This window comes from Anomaloglossus baeobatrachus, chromosome 6 (assembly GCF_048569485.1).
Source record: "Anomaloglossus baeobatrachus isolate aAnoBae1 chromosome 6, aAnoBae1.hap1, whole genome shotgun sequence".
NCBI classification, from domain to species: domain Eukaryota; kingdom Metazoa; phylum Chordata; class Amphibia; order Anura; family Aromobatidae; genus Anomaloglossus; species Anomaloglossus baeobatrachus.
In genome coordinates this window covers 396826296-396841522 of record NC_134358.1, presented here as the reverse complement: position 1 = coordinate 396841522, position 15227 = coordinate 396826296, and the positions used below count along the sequence as shown (strand labels likewise).

At 42.3% G+C, this 15227-nt stretch overlaps 1 protein-coding gene across 4 annotated transcripts in view; it reads left to right on the top strand.

Moving 5' to 3' along the window:
- Window positions 1–15227, top strand: part of POU6F2 (POU class 6 homeobox 2) — a 722749-nt gene that overhangs the window by 247757 nt on the left and 459765 nt on the right. For all 4 annotated transcript variants that reach the window (XM_075315111.1, XM_075315113.1, XM_075315110.1 and 1 more), the window contains exon 4: window positions 4198–4426. In XM_075315111.1, coding sequence (XP_075171226.1) covers window positions 4198–4426 — 229 coding nt within the window. The remainder of the gene's footprint in view (window positions 1–4197; window positions 4427–15227) is intronic.

Sequence of the window (15227 nt, the reverse complement as noted above, 5' to 3'; positions counted from 1 at the left end):
CCTGACGATGGCCCGCAGCCAGGTTTGCATCATTGCCGCACACGGCTGTTAAGTCACCAACGGAGTACGCTCCGTCAATTTGTACTCCGGTCGCCAGGTGACAACGTGTTCCTTTCATGCATAGTGCTGATGATGGGAGAGGAGTCGATGCCAGCGGCGCAGGTGGACGCAGGTTATGCTCACCCACTGGGCTGCATTACCTTGACAGATGCAGAATCTCTGGCTGAATGTAGCTGGTGGGTATCTCACAGATGAAATACCATCATTCAGCTACAACCAATGGGAAGACACCACACCCTTTTTTATGCCCATCCTGTCTGCAGACCACTGCCAGACATAGCTATGAACCTCTGGTTAATTTTACCCCCAGTTCAGTTTTATGATTTTGTGTGCTTGTTACCTGACTACTTTTCCTGCTTGCTGTTTATGTACCTTGTTGGCCGATCCGCATTTCACCTCTGCTTTTTTTCTGATTAAGTCCTGGCCATCCCATTCTGTTCCTGTTCCTCAATTAATGTTTTGACCCTGCCTGACTACTATTCTCTGGAACTGCAGCCTTCCACAGGTATTAATCACCTTGGGCCCTGTGTAATTCCTAATCCCTGTATAGGGGTTAAAGGGTTTCAGGGTTCTAGGGGTCCTGCTTGGTGAGTGGCTTCCCTCTAGCCTATCATTTACAGCCCATCTGAGTGTGTGGATCAAGGAAGGCATTACACCGTGCTCTCTGCAGAAGGCCATGTGGGCCAGGATAGTGCTTTAAAAATTGCTGGACAACCAGGTTCAACACGTGAACAACACAAGGCACGTGTGTCACATTGTCACAGCGAAGGGCCGCACCCATGTTTGCATCATTGTCGCACCCGGCCTTCCCTGGCTGCTGGTTGAGTGGAGACAACCATTGATGAAACTCGGTCTCCAGAGCTAACCGTCTACAACTTCTCAGCGGTGTGACTCACATTTCCCATACATTTCAAAGTAAACCTTTGACCGCCTGATGGCATTGAGCTCTGCTGCCAGCATAGTAAGGAGGTGTGTGGTAGTCCTTGTGCGCAGTTACAAGGAAGGGTAGCCTAACCACACAGGGTTTGCGCCAAGGTGGAGGACCCACACGAGGTTGAAGAGGCAGAAGCAGTGTATTAACTTCTACATACAGAAGAAGGATTGACACAACTCGTGGGGACGGCAAGACTTGTACAGCAGACCCTTCGCCATCTCTCCCCACAGTAACCCATTGCCCAGTCAGCGACATGTAACGCCCCTGTCCATGCTTACTGGGCCAATTATCTGTGGTGAAATGCACCCTGTCACACAGAGTTTCTCAAGGAATCAGTGATGTTTAGTGCGACATGCTGGTGTAGCACGTGCACGCCTTTGTTGGAGAAGGAGTGGCGCCTGGGCATCGGCTCTTGGGGCACTGCGATGGGCATAAGGTCTCGAAAATCCTCGGTTAAAAAGGTTGGAAAGGCAGCATTTTGGTAGCCAACAGTTTCCAGATGCTGAAAGTCAACCTCTAAGCCATGTCATGCCCTTCTAAAAGCATGTAAAACACAGTAAGGGGACTCCAACCACAGTCTCCCTCGTTGCCACTAACTGGGCCACACACACCCCACTTGACTGGCATCGGTTGACCCAATTTTCAAGATGAAAAAGATGCTTTGCATGAAGCACTCTCAAAAATACGTGTGCCTTTCCCGTCCCCTGGCTGACCCAGGGGAAGAAACGTCCTCTGAGAGCCATGACTTGTTCATCTTTTTTGTCTTTTAGAAACACAGCGAGGGGACTCCAACCACAGTCTCCCTCGTTGCCACTAACTGGGCCACACACACCCCACTTGACTGGCATCGGTTGACCCAATTTTCAGGATGAAAAGATGCTTTGCATGAAGCACTCTCAAAAATACGTGTGCCTTTCCCGTCCCCTGGCTGACCCAGGGGAAGAAACGTCCTCTGAGAGCCATGACTTGTTCATCTTTTTTGTCTTTTAGAAACACAGCGAGGGGACTCCAACCACAGTCTCCCTCGTTGCCACTAACTGGGCCACACACACTCCACTTGACTGGCATCGGTTGACCCAATTTTCAAGATGAAAAAGATGCTTTGCATGAAGCACTCTCAAAAATACGTGTGCCTTTCCCGTCCCCTGGCTGACCCAGGGGAAGAAACGTCCTCTGAGAGCCATGACTTGTTCATCTTGGTTCTTTTAGAAACACAGCGAGGGGACTCCAACCACAGTCTCCCTCGTTGCCACTAACTGGGCCACACACACCCCACTTGACTGGCATCGGTTGACCCAATTTTCAAGATGAAAAAGATGCTTTGCATGAAGCACTCTCAAAAATACGTGTGCCTTTCCCGTCCCCTGGCTGACCCAGGGGAAGAAAAGTCCTCTGAGAGCCATGACTTGTTCATCTTGGTTCTTTTCGGAAACACAGCGAGGGGACTCCAACCACAGTCTCCCTCATTAGCACTAATTGGGCCACACACACCCCACTTGACTGGCATCAGTTGACCCCCCGTTTGAAAAAGAAAAAGATGCTTTGCATAAAGCACTCTCAAAAATACGCGTGCCTTTCCCATCCCCTGGCTGACCCAGGGGAAGAAAAGTCCTCTGAGAGCCATGTCCACATTGTCAGTGGACAGACACGTGTGCTTATCTGCCAGCAGACCCCCAGCAGCACTGAAGACAGGTTCCGAGAGAACGCTGGCTGCAGGACACGACAAGATCCCCAAGGCGTACGTGGCGAGCTCAGGCAATTTATCAAGATTGGAAGCCTAAAATGAGCATGGCTCAAGTTGCACAATAATGGAATCGATGTTTCCTTGCATATACTCATATATCTGTGTGTCCTCCTCTTTTTCCTTGTCCAGCTGTTTTGTTTTCGCATGAGTATATGTCCTTGTCACTTTCCCATGTGTTTGTGTTGTGTTGTGAGTTGTTTGTCACCTTTTGGACACCTTTGAGGGTGTTTTCTAGGTGTTTTTATGTGTTTGTGATTGCCTGCCATTGTTTCCTATGCAGTTCGAGTTCGGTTCGTCGAACGTTCGACGAACCGAACTCGAACGGGACCTCCGTTCGGCGAACCAACCTCGAGCCGAACCGGGACCGGTTCGCTCATCTCTAGTCTTAAGGGCTCACTTACAAAACTGTAACTTGAACGAGTGCCATCAGATGTGTGTCTCCTGATCCAAACTTCGCAGCCTCCTACATGAGACATAAGTCATTCATACCAGTTCTGAAATCATTCAACCATCATGTTGCCCCATTAATGGCTTTTAGATCCTTTAATGAATTGTCATCCTGAATCAAGTCAGAGAGTTTGGACAACAAATAATATATTTTAGCTGCAATTAGTGATAAATATGAAAGGTATTGTCTATGATTAGAAAACATGTTCTGCAATTTTTTGTTTTGTCTGGTATGTCCATGCTATTGCAGGTCATCCCCATTTACTTCAATTCTAGACTCAACATCAAACTCATTGGTGAAAGTTTATCAGGGTGTAAATATATTGACAAATCTTGCATTTGAGCTTCATGAATTGGGTAGGGCTTCATAGTCATGGTGAGATTCATTTATTTGAGGATTTTTCCATCCTTTTCCATCTAGAGAACTGTTGAAAAACAATACCAGTGTGCACCCTGTTGATCAAACTGCCGCACACTGCCCTGAGGGAGAGACTGGCGCACTCTTTGTATATTACATGAATAATATATGAGGCTCCCCAAGTGTTTTCACCCATGGCCTATTGCGTGTTGGTAGATAATGCCCAGGGGGATGAAATGGGTATTTTAGACAGAGGTGATTTGCTAAAAACACATCTTATTTTATTATTAAGCCGAAATGGATGAGGAATGTCTTATTTGTGGAATAAAGTAAAATGTGTCCCGTGGGAAAGCATGGTGTATTTGTGTAGATATTGGTAATTCATGTGTCTTGTGTGCTTGTATCCTATCCGAGCATTACATTATATGCAAGTACTAAACAATGGCTCTAGCAATATATGTTTTTTATGTACTTCAGTCACATCTTCTGCTTTATTCATTGCATTTGCAGTTCGGTATATAGTAAACAACACTCAGCCAATTGATAAAGTAGAAAGCTTTATGAAATGCTTTTCAAAGTACCATTGTAGATTTGTCTGTTTTCGAGCCATATAACCCTATACTGGCGTAACTCAGATTCATGTTTATTTTCCAGCCACTGCTAGCAGCACAACAACTGGCATCAGCTGTAGCTGGAGTGATGCCAGGGGGCGCTCCTGGCCTCAACCAGCCAATCCTTATCCCATTCAACATGGCCGGACAACTTGGGGGACAGCAAGGACTGGTGCTGACATTGCCTACAGCCAATCTCACAAACATCCAAGGCCTGGTGGCAGCTGCAGCAGCAGGAGGAATAATGACTCTGCCATTGCAAAATCTACAAGGTAAGTCCATGTTCCATATTTTACCAGACGGAAGCTTGGCAAAGGACTTCACCAACATTGTGCTGTGCGCTGAAGGTACCTAATTTAGGATTATTCTCACGCTAAACATATACAAGTCTTCAGAGGGTCTAGGAGTAATGCTGCTCACCATCTACTGCGCATTCACATAAACTAATGTCGCCATAACTTTTAAAGTAGCCAAGTCAGTTAATCAACCACATGATATTGATGACCCACGCTTAGGAAAGGTAATCAATATCTGATGGGTGTGGAGATAACACCCAGCTGTTATCTTCTCAGGCAGCGGCGGATGTAAAGAGTGTATGAAGCAGAACTCCATCACTCTATGCACTGCTTAGCTGCCGGGTACTGTAGATCCTATTGAAGGAAATGGAAAACCCCTTCAAGTTGGTTTTAGTACATATATTCTATAAGTTGAAAAGATTGTCTATAATTGGAAAAGGATAGCTACCAAAAGCAGTGTCACACCTAACCACAGGTTACATGTAATATTTACTTTAATGGAGGTTAACTGTAATACGCGACAACCCATGAACCGGTAGGGCACCATTTCTGGGAGAAAGTGGCCATGATTATCTCATCCTGTGCAGCCCCTATAATTGTAGGGGCAGTAAAAAAAGGTTGTGGTTTAAAGAAATTTCCCCATGAACAAAGTAAGTTCATTTAATCATTAGATAAGTTCCCCAATTGGATGTTATATAAAATGTTCCTGTGCTGAGATAATCTTATATATGTGTCCCTGCTATGTACTGTGTAATGGCCGTGTCTGACCGTACAGGGACATGGTCTGTTCATACCACAGCTCCTGGGCAGGGGAGGAAGCAATACAGAGTATATAGATAGCACTGCATGGGATTATAACTGATACTTTTTGTGAGGTAAAACATTTTGCTGCCTATTTTTAAGCAATGTTTTATCTCAAAGAAAGAATCATTTGTGATCCCATGCTGTGATGTCTGTATACTCTCTCTTGTTTAACCTTTGAGAAAATCCCTGTCCCTGGGAGAAGTTAGTTATAAAAAAAACAAAAACAAAATGGGCTTTACTCACTATCTTCAGGTCCAGTGCTCAGTCTCCACTGCCGCTGTTGGTGACTGAAATTGAATGCTGCCCTGATATTATATCATATCAATAGTGCCCTGGTCAATCACTGAGCTCAGCGACTTTGTCCGAAAAGATTCTGATTACCTTTCAGATCAGTGATTAGCTGCTGCTCTGTCTGTGATGTCAGCGCTGCAGGGAATCACACACTGTAGCAACTGTACAGACTGTGCTGGACCCAGGGAGGGTGAGTAAAGCCTTTTTCTTTTTTAAATATCAAACCGTGCCTGGGGAGAACATTAAAGATAGTAAAACTAAAAATAAAATACACGTGTGTATACATATATGAAAATATTTAATAGATTCTGTATTTTCCAGATTATAAGACGCACTTTTCCCCCCCAAAACTGGAGGTAAAATGGGGGTGCGTCTTACAATGCGGATATGGCTTACTGGGGCAGTGGTGTTGGAGCAGGGTCATAGGAGGCAGGGTTGGCGATACGAAGGGTGTCACTGCAGTGTCGCCTCGGCAGTGGGTACCTGATCTGACTGCGGGCTCTATAGAATCACCCATGGTTGATGTGATGGACTTCAAGAAAATGGCTGCGGAGGCTTTTCTGCACAGCCAATTTCTTGAAGTCCATTGCGTCAATCTGTGCAGGCGCAGCCTCTGCATTCAATTTGATTCATTGGAGCCCACAGCCAGATAAGGCACCCACCGCCGCAGCGACACGCCGACACCCCATCCTGTGACCCTCCTGAGTCGCTCCACTGCAGTGAAACCCCCGCAGCACACCTGCAGATCAATGGCACCCGCCACCGCAACACTACCAAGGCCGCAGTATCGCCGACCCACTGACCCTCCTGAGATGCAACACCCTCTCCTCTGAACCCGCATCATCGCTATCCCTGCCTTCTGTGACTATTCTGAGCTGCTCCATCAACACCGCTCCCCCTGGTGAGCATTAGGATTAAAGCACACTAGGATTATAAGACGGACCCTCATTTTAAAATAAAAAAATATTTTTTCCTATATTCCTCCTCTGAATTTGGGGCGCGTCTTATAAACCCGAAAAATACTTATAAATTTGGGACAAGTCTTATAAACCGGCGCATCTTATAAACTTGAAAAATACGGTATACCAACATATATATATATATACAGTATATATATATATATATATATATATATATATATATATACATCATAGATGTATATTACGTGTTTTAAGTAAGTGGTGTTATTAGTTTGGTTTCTTGTATTTTCCCTACTGTCCCCCGAGTTTCACCTGTTGGTGAAGCCCCCGCTTATGCAGCACCTTGTGGCTATTTTAAAGATTAATGTCAACAGACCTCTCTTATCATACTTGTAAATGGTTTTCACTTTAATGTTTAAAATAATGTCTCTCTCATACCATTAAGTTGCAGCGAGGAACCTGTCAGTCATAAATCATAAATGAAAAAGGGCAAGCTAATGCACAAATTTTACTTGTTTAAAATTTGAGAGTGCATGTAAAGTAGGGAAGCAAAGATTAAAATAATGCAGAAACAGCACCGAGTAAAAGCAGATTTAACAAAGTGAGGGAAGAGGCTTTTTAGAGGAGGTGGATGATAAAATCTTAATGAAGTAACAGGCATTATAAAATGCATTGTGCTACTTGTTTTTGCTTATGTCTCTATATATAGTATTATAAATAAACATTAAGTAACGGAACACAATGCCATACGTCATGAATTCATTCTGCTTACCTCCTCTCAATTCTTTGCTGAGGATACACAATCACTAAGGGCTTGTTTTAATAGCTCATCGTATGTAGGTTATTAGTCTAATTTTTGCTTGTAACTTTAGAACTGAACCTTTCTGCATTTTGCTTGTTTATGACAATGTTGAAATAAAAATCCAGTAATCATCAGAATTTTTAAACATATAACAAAGTAGATAAGAAGAATATTTGCCGTCCATAGTCACATTTTATACATAATGAATGCTGTATCTTTTCTGGAGAGGTTATATGGCTGAATTAAATACATTATTGCTAGGCTAAAAAAAATTGTAAACGTAGGTTCCCTTATTCTTCAAATTGGTTTATTAATGTGAAATAGTAGTTGGTAATTATTGGAGATGTAACAGGTATTTGTTAAAGGAGAATATTGTTTAAAACGTCTCTTCTTCATCGATTCTTCAAAATGTGAAATAGTGACGGACTGTAGATCTGATGAAACTATTCTACTTTCCCTTTGTTATATATTTTATCTACTGGTTTCCCCCATAAAGTCATACAGTATAGAGAACAAACCTTGAGGTCACTGACTTTACGATTACTTTTAACAATCAGAGCTCTCTATTATGATGTGCATTAGTCTGTTCCACAACATATTCTCCACCACGACTGCATTACTGAGAACCCATCACTGCCCATAAGTAAAGGAGGGACGTTGAGTACATCAATCATCAGTTAGTGAAGTTTGTTACCTATATTAGTTACCTCAATTCACTTATAGGGTTAATCCCATCATTAAAACTAATTGTCATGAGTGTGTCACAGGTGATAGACAGTCATGTGGTTTCTGGCAATAGAAGGTCACAGCGTTTGGCTGCGCAAAATGCTCCCTAACTTTGTATTGTTCCTGTTGTTAGTATTAATTGGTATAGGTAGCTTTCCAGCTGGATTTTTATCTCTCCCCCTTTGGACCCAGCAGGAGCTCGCCTTCCACCCAGCTGCTGATCATCAGTATTCACTTGGTGCTTAAATACTCCCTTCTTCCCTGGACTGGTGCTGGTGATATTATTCAGTTCATTCTAGCTCTGGTTGCAAGCAGGTGGCTTGTACTCATCTGTAGCATCATTACTGGAGCTTTTCTCCTAATGTGTGTCTGCCTTGTGTCTTCCTTTAGAATTTAGTGGGGTTGGTCAAGAGCTCATCCCACCTGTTCCCTATTTAGGGACCAGCATTAGGGATACTTAGGGTCCGGTATCCAGCTCAGTGCATAGGTGCGCAACCTATCTAGGATGGTGAGGGACCCCAGGGGCCAGCAGTAGGTCACCATCTCCCTTAGACACAGGGGTCCCTTCCCTTTCGTTGCTTGCTACTTCCCCATACCTAGCGTAACATTGATATTGGCCATTCAGGAGATAGGTAGTAACTTTCCAATAGATGAAGGTCCAACTCCTTGCTGGAGCTGCTGGAGGAAGTCAGCCATCCTTGGAAGTCCCATAGGAATTGAATGGTGTATCGTTTCACCGGGACATTACAGAACCTTGTTATTTGGACTGGTCAGATGCCCAGCAGTCAGATCCTCACCAATGCACAAGTTATCTATTCAATGTATAAAAATAGCGCTGCATTAAGTTTAAGGGCAAAATGTGAATTTTTTGCAACAAGGTGTCTTAAAATGGCTTAACACATTTCTTGGTGTTTACAAATCTGCCAAACAGTAGAGACTTCCATTTATGCAGCCATTTTCATTACAATAAAACAGCACAAATTACTATGAGCAAGCAATTGTTTAGATTAGCCATAAAGAACATCCTAAGATGCCACAATTGGAACTGAAAGTAACAGTTTATAGAAGTAAATTGCCTCTCTTAGGCTTTAAGCGCTAATAGTCCAGAGTAATACTGGAAATCTATTACAATTACTCCATTACCGCTTCTCATAAAAGTTTGTTAAAGTTCTTTGTGAATCTGTACTTAAAGAGAGCAAGCTTGGAGAACAAGGCGGTATTGATCAGATCATCAGACCTTATCAAGAAGGTTCAGAACCCAAATACACCAGCTAAGAGCAAACGTTCATGCATGCATTGCCTTGTAAGTCTGCCCAGAGTCTTAAATAGCAAGTTAAGAGATCCACACAGGTTATCTCTCATGTGGCCGAGCAACCAACTGTACGCTAAAACCTAAAGGGAACCCGTCATGTCGAAAATAGGAGCTGATCTGCAGGCAAGATGTTATAAAGCAGGTAGACATCAGATTGGTAGACATTTCTGTGAGAAAACTCTTTGTATTTGTATACGAGTCCTGTGGGCGGTCCTACTCAATGATTGACAGTCTATCCTGTATGACTGAATGCAGATATAGAGGTCAATCACTAGTAGGGCCTCTTACTGGACACATACATACAAACACCAGACATTTTATTGAATAAAATACAAGTTAAACTGAATCTTGACCCCAACCCTGTATAACATTCTTCTCGGCCTCTCATTCTCTATACCATGCTGTGTAGACAGGTTATAGCTTCCCTTTAGGGCTCATCCACATTTCAGTTTTTTTGTATAAGGCTGAGACCGCATTTTGCGTTTCCATCTGCGTTTCAGGTGCTTTTTAGGTCCGTTTTGAGAAGCACCTTTTTCATGCCAGAAGGCATGCGTTTTGATTTTCCTGCAAAGTCAATGGAAAATGGTGATTTTCAGACCGCACTTTGCGTTTCTAAACGCTACATTTAATTTGCATATTTTGTGGCAAAAACCATGCGTTCAAAGAAGGAGCATGTCAATTGTTTTTGCCATTTTGGGTGCGTTTTGGTAACATTGAAGGTCAGTGAGAAATGTCAAAAACCAAAATTCCTTAAAATTCCTGTGTTTTACCTGCTTTTTCAGTGCAGAAAACATGCGTTTTGGACATCAAAATAATGATTTGATATGTTCCTTTACACACACACATAATCCGACAATTAAATTTAAGAAAAATATGAATTTATTGCTATATTAGCGATAAAATGTATATTACCGCTATAATGTAATGAAATATATCTATTTTCATTATTTTTCCCATTAATATAGATATGATCCTTTTTTTCTCTTTTTTCATTCTGTTTGACTGTGTAAACTTTATTTAGCAGTGTCTTGAAGTTCAGAACGCATCTATCAAAACACAGGTGAAAAAGCATGCAAAAAGCGCAGAAAACTCATCTAAAAAGCGGTAAATACGCATGCGTTTTCAGCGCTAAAGTTCTGAAAAAGGCAACTTTGCTCAAATCAATTAAGCCCAAAACGTGCGTTTAGAAATGCAAGTAGGTGAACGCAAAGTGCGGTCTCAGCCTTAGAGTGCTGTGATTTTCGCTGCTCAGGTGGTCTGCACATAATCGGGAAGCCATGTCCATTATTGATCCGAGTGTGGAATCCTTATTGGCAATGCATCTATCTATGGGTCCATGAAAATATTAGGTAGACTATTAGATAGGAGAAGATGAAAAAGACTTTTTTTTATATATAAGAAAAACTGATAAAAATTGGACCAAACTTTAATGAAAATCACTGATGAAATTTGGTGTATTTTACTTGAACCCCCCCAAAAAATGATGTTTGCATGAGCCTTTAAAAAAAAGCTCTACCTTTTAAGCCAACTTACCTATATAAAATAACCTCATTAGGTGGCCCTGTCGGGGCTTTCAGGATGACATTTTCTTTTTAATTATTACATTCTAAGAGCCATAGCTTGTGTGTAGTATTTAACTTATTAACTTTTCTTACCTTTTTAATGAGTCAGGCGAAAATAGAGGAAAAAAATACAATACTTCAATCTTATTTTCCATTTAACAATTAGGGTATGTGCCCACAATCAGGACTTACTCTGTCCTGGACACAGCGGGTCCTGACCGGTTGGGCCATGAGACTCCTCTGCAGGAGATCGCAGGAGATCGCAGCTGCTCTTACCCACGATCAGGATTCAGTACGCTGCAGTCTCTCGCTTGTGCTCTCCCTATGGATAACATTTGCGACTCTGCAGCAAATAATTGACATGCTACAGCTCGGAAAGCCGCACCACAGTGGACACAGGATTTCTAGAAATACCATCTACTGTGCTTGTACTGTACGCCGCAGCTGAAACATACTGCGTCCGAAACGCTGTGAACACTGATCATGTGCATGCATCCTTATACTCTTTTTTATTGTGTATTCTGGGCTTTACTACTTTGACCAAATATAGCACAGTTAATGGAAAAACTTAATTTTTATGTTGCAGAATTTTTCCTCTTTACGACTTTTACCAGACCGGTTAATTTATTATATTTTTTGACTAAATGCTGTCAGATATTGACAGTCTCATTTATGAGGTTAGCAGCTCCACTCTCTGCTATTAGAGTCAGATGCTGGCTGTGTAACATATCCAGCATCTGCCGGTTGCGATCAGCCTAATCTCTAGAGCCTGCATCATACATGCAAACCTGAGACTGAACATACTATTAGGGATGGGAATAAACAAATTTTATGTAAAATAAAAATAATTCTGTTCTTTATGTGAATCTTATTAATATCTATGAATTTTTGTTACACTAGGAAATTTCACATTGTCATAAATTGCTTATAGAATGGTTTGGTATAAGTATATAAAAGTATTAGTGACTGTCAGTGTAAAAATGACACATTAAAATGTTTCTTTGGCACATGTCCATGCCAGCCATGGTGATCTTTGTTGGTCTTCCAGCTGCCATGTCAACCCTTGGCATCATATGAACAGTTTGCAGGGGTGCCAATGGGGTACCACAAGGATCCCTTTATTAAACCCCTTGGGATGATGTGGTCCCTAGTCACTGTGGTTAAAGAGGCTGAATAACTAGGATTGGAGATTTCTCTCATCCTGGCCACCACGGTGCAATGTCAGCTGTATAGTACTGCTGGCTCCCACATAGGTGTATATAAGGTGTAGGAGTTTGATCAAAAGTATAACATACTAATATGTCATGGTGCTCAAAGGATTTAAGCAATTTGTTACAGTAAAGGCCCCGTTACACGCTACGATTTATCTGCCGATCTCGTTAGCGATGTGACACGCCCAGATCATAGTTACCATTTGCCGAGATCGCACATAGGTCGTTTTGTAGCGGTCACCCGTACACATCTCACAAACGACGTTCAGCGATATATTGTTTGATCAAGGCGGTCGTGTGGATGTTGTTTATCGTTGGCAGGGTGTCAAAGGTAGCAATATGTCTGCTGCGTTCCAAACGACGAATAATATTTTGAAACTGAACGACGTGTCAACGATCAACGATTTTCAACCTATTTGCGATTGTTCGGAGTCGCACGTAGGTGTCACACGCAACGACGTCGCTAACGATGACGGAAGTGCGTCACGGAAACCGTGATCCCGATGACATATCGTCAGATAAATCGTAGCGTGCAACGGGGCCTTTAGTCACCGAATATACATATACATGTGATATAATGTACATATATCAGGAGAATTTTGGTAATAAAGAAGCACAGTACTAAAGTTATGGCTCTCCAACTGCCATCTGCAGAAAAGATATTATGTTTGATGGAAGTGAAAAATACGTTTTTTTGTTTTGGTACATGCCCTTTGCTTTTTTCTAGACAATACATAGGCATTGTGAAAGGTCCCTGCTCTTTGCTGCTATTAGCAGAAGAACCGATGCAGTGAGTTTGATTTTCCTGCTGCAGTTTTCCTCTTTTATCACAATTTCTTTTATTTATAAAGAATACTGTGTGAGTGCTACAGGGAACTTCAGGAACTTTGCTTTCTTTCTGGTTTCTTAGTATATATTTATAGCTTAGTGCTAAGATCAATATCTAAGCAGTATACAATGAACTCCTATACTTCCTCTAGTGGTTGTAGTGGGAAGTCAAAAATGATGGCCCCCAATTTATCAGTGATTACGCCAAGTGGCGATACACACTCCTCAAATTCATGGCTACTTTTCAGATGTGCATGGACCATTAATAAGCAATTGCCTCTTAAGGGTGCTTTACACCCTGCGACATCGCTAGCGATAGCTAGCAATGTCGTGCTCGATAGCACCCACCCACGTCACTGTTTCATCATGGGGGTGATCGCTGCCATAGCAAACAATATCACTACGGCAGCGTCACATGCACATACCTGCTTAGCGACGTCCCTGGAGACACCGAACAATCTCTTCTTTAAGGGGGCGTTTTGTTCGGCGTCACAGCGGCGTCACTAAGCGGCTGCCCAATAGCAGAGGAGGGGCGGAGATGAGCCGCTGGAACATGCCGCCCACCTCCTTCCTTCCTCATTGCCGGTGGACGCAGGTAAGGAGATGTTCGTCATTCCTGCGGTGTCACACATAGCAATGTGTGATGCCGCAGGAATGACGAACAACCAACGGCATGCACCACCAACGATATTATGAAAAGAAGCGACGTGTCAACGATCAACGATTTTTGACGTTTTTGCGATCGTTGATCGTCACTCCTTTTAGTCACATACAATGATATCGCTAATGGCGCCGGATGTGCGTCACGAACACTGTGACCCCGACGATATATCGTTAGCGATATCGTTGTGTGTAAAGTACCCTTTATTGAATCAGACGACTTTGACCCCGACATACCCCCTCATCTAGACTGGCGTGAAAAAAGGTGTTCTTGATGAATGAGAACCTAGGTTTTACTTTTCTGTATAGAATGTCTAGAAGCCTCTAATGCAGTTTTGATTTTGGAATTGATAAACTTAGAAGGATGAAGTTTTTCCATCATTCATTCCAGCCGCAGCTTTTTCCATCTGCATAACTGCTATGGTATTGCTTGTTTCTAAGGTGGTCATGGCCACAAAAAAAATGCTCTAAATCTGGCAGCTGCAAATAGTGTAAGGCATTCCAGCACTTTCTGGATCATCTTCTTAATCACCTATACTCCCAGTATTACTCGTGTAAACCACTGCTACTTCTAAGAATACTGAAGCTAACAGAATGCCTTTAATAATACTACTTGCTCCTCTTTGTTCAAGAGAGTATTTCCATAATTCATAGTTCACATTATTTTCCATTAAAAAAATAAGAACCAGGGAACAGAAATCCTACCTTGTGCAACTATCTTTTAGGTCCACATAGATACAGGTGGATCTCATTCATTAAGACTGTTATCTTAAAGGAAACCTGTCACGTCAAAGACTGCTATTATCTGCCGAAATGGGGTTAATCTGCAGGCTAATAGCATTCTGAACCTGCCTGAAGCCAGCACTGAGCGCCCGCTGCCTGGAGGAAAAGAACTTTAATCCTCCCAGTTCCGATTTCAGTCACAAGAGTGGCGCTAGCATGAGTTCAGTCAACGTATATGTATATATGTATATAAGTGTATGGAATGCAGCAGCTGTAACTGCACCACCCACACTGACTGACAGCTGGTTGTAATGCGGATTAGCTGTCAGTCAGTGCAGCGGGCGTGGCTACAGCTGCCACTCTCCATACACTGAAGGAATAAAGTTAATTTCCTCGCGGCAGCAGTGTTTAAAGTGCAGGTGCTGAGCAGGTTCAGAATGCTATTAACCTTCAGATTAACCCCATATCTGGCAGTTAATAACATTTTTTCATGTGACAGGTTCCCTTTAATGCAGCGCTTGAGTAAGATGTGCCAAATTCGATAAGAATCAGGGGCATCTTACAACTGTGCTAAAAATGTTACTTTACCCAGGTGTAATCTTTGCTGAGTGTGCCACTATCCTACCCACCCATGCCCTATCCATGTTGGCAGAGTTGACCACGACTGGCATACAAATGAGAATAAACACAATTTTGTTCAATTTTGAATTGAACAAAATTGTTGTGACATTTCGAGATGTTTTATGGCAGAAATTAATGAATCGTTCCCACAATGTCTAGTGCACCAATTAAGTAGCCAGAAATATAAAGCCTTTGCATAAGTAATAAGCAATTTTTACTTTCATATTTGTTTTTTGTTAAGTAAAATATCACTTAGTTCTTAGTATCCAGTGCATTAAAATTATAAGGATACCAGCAGTCGAAGAAAAAAATAAATA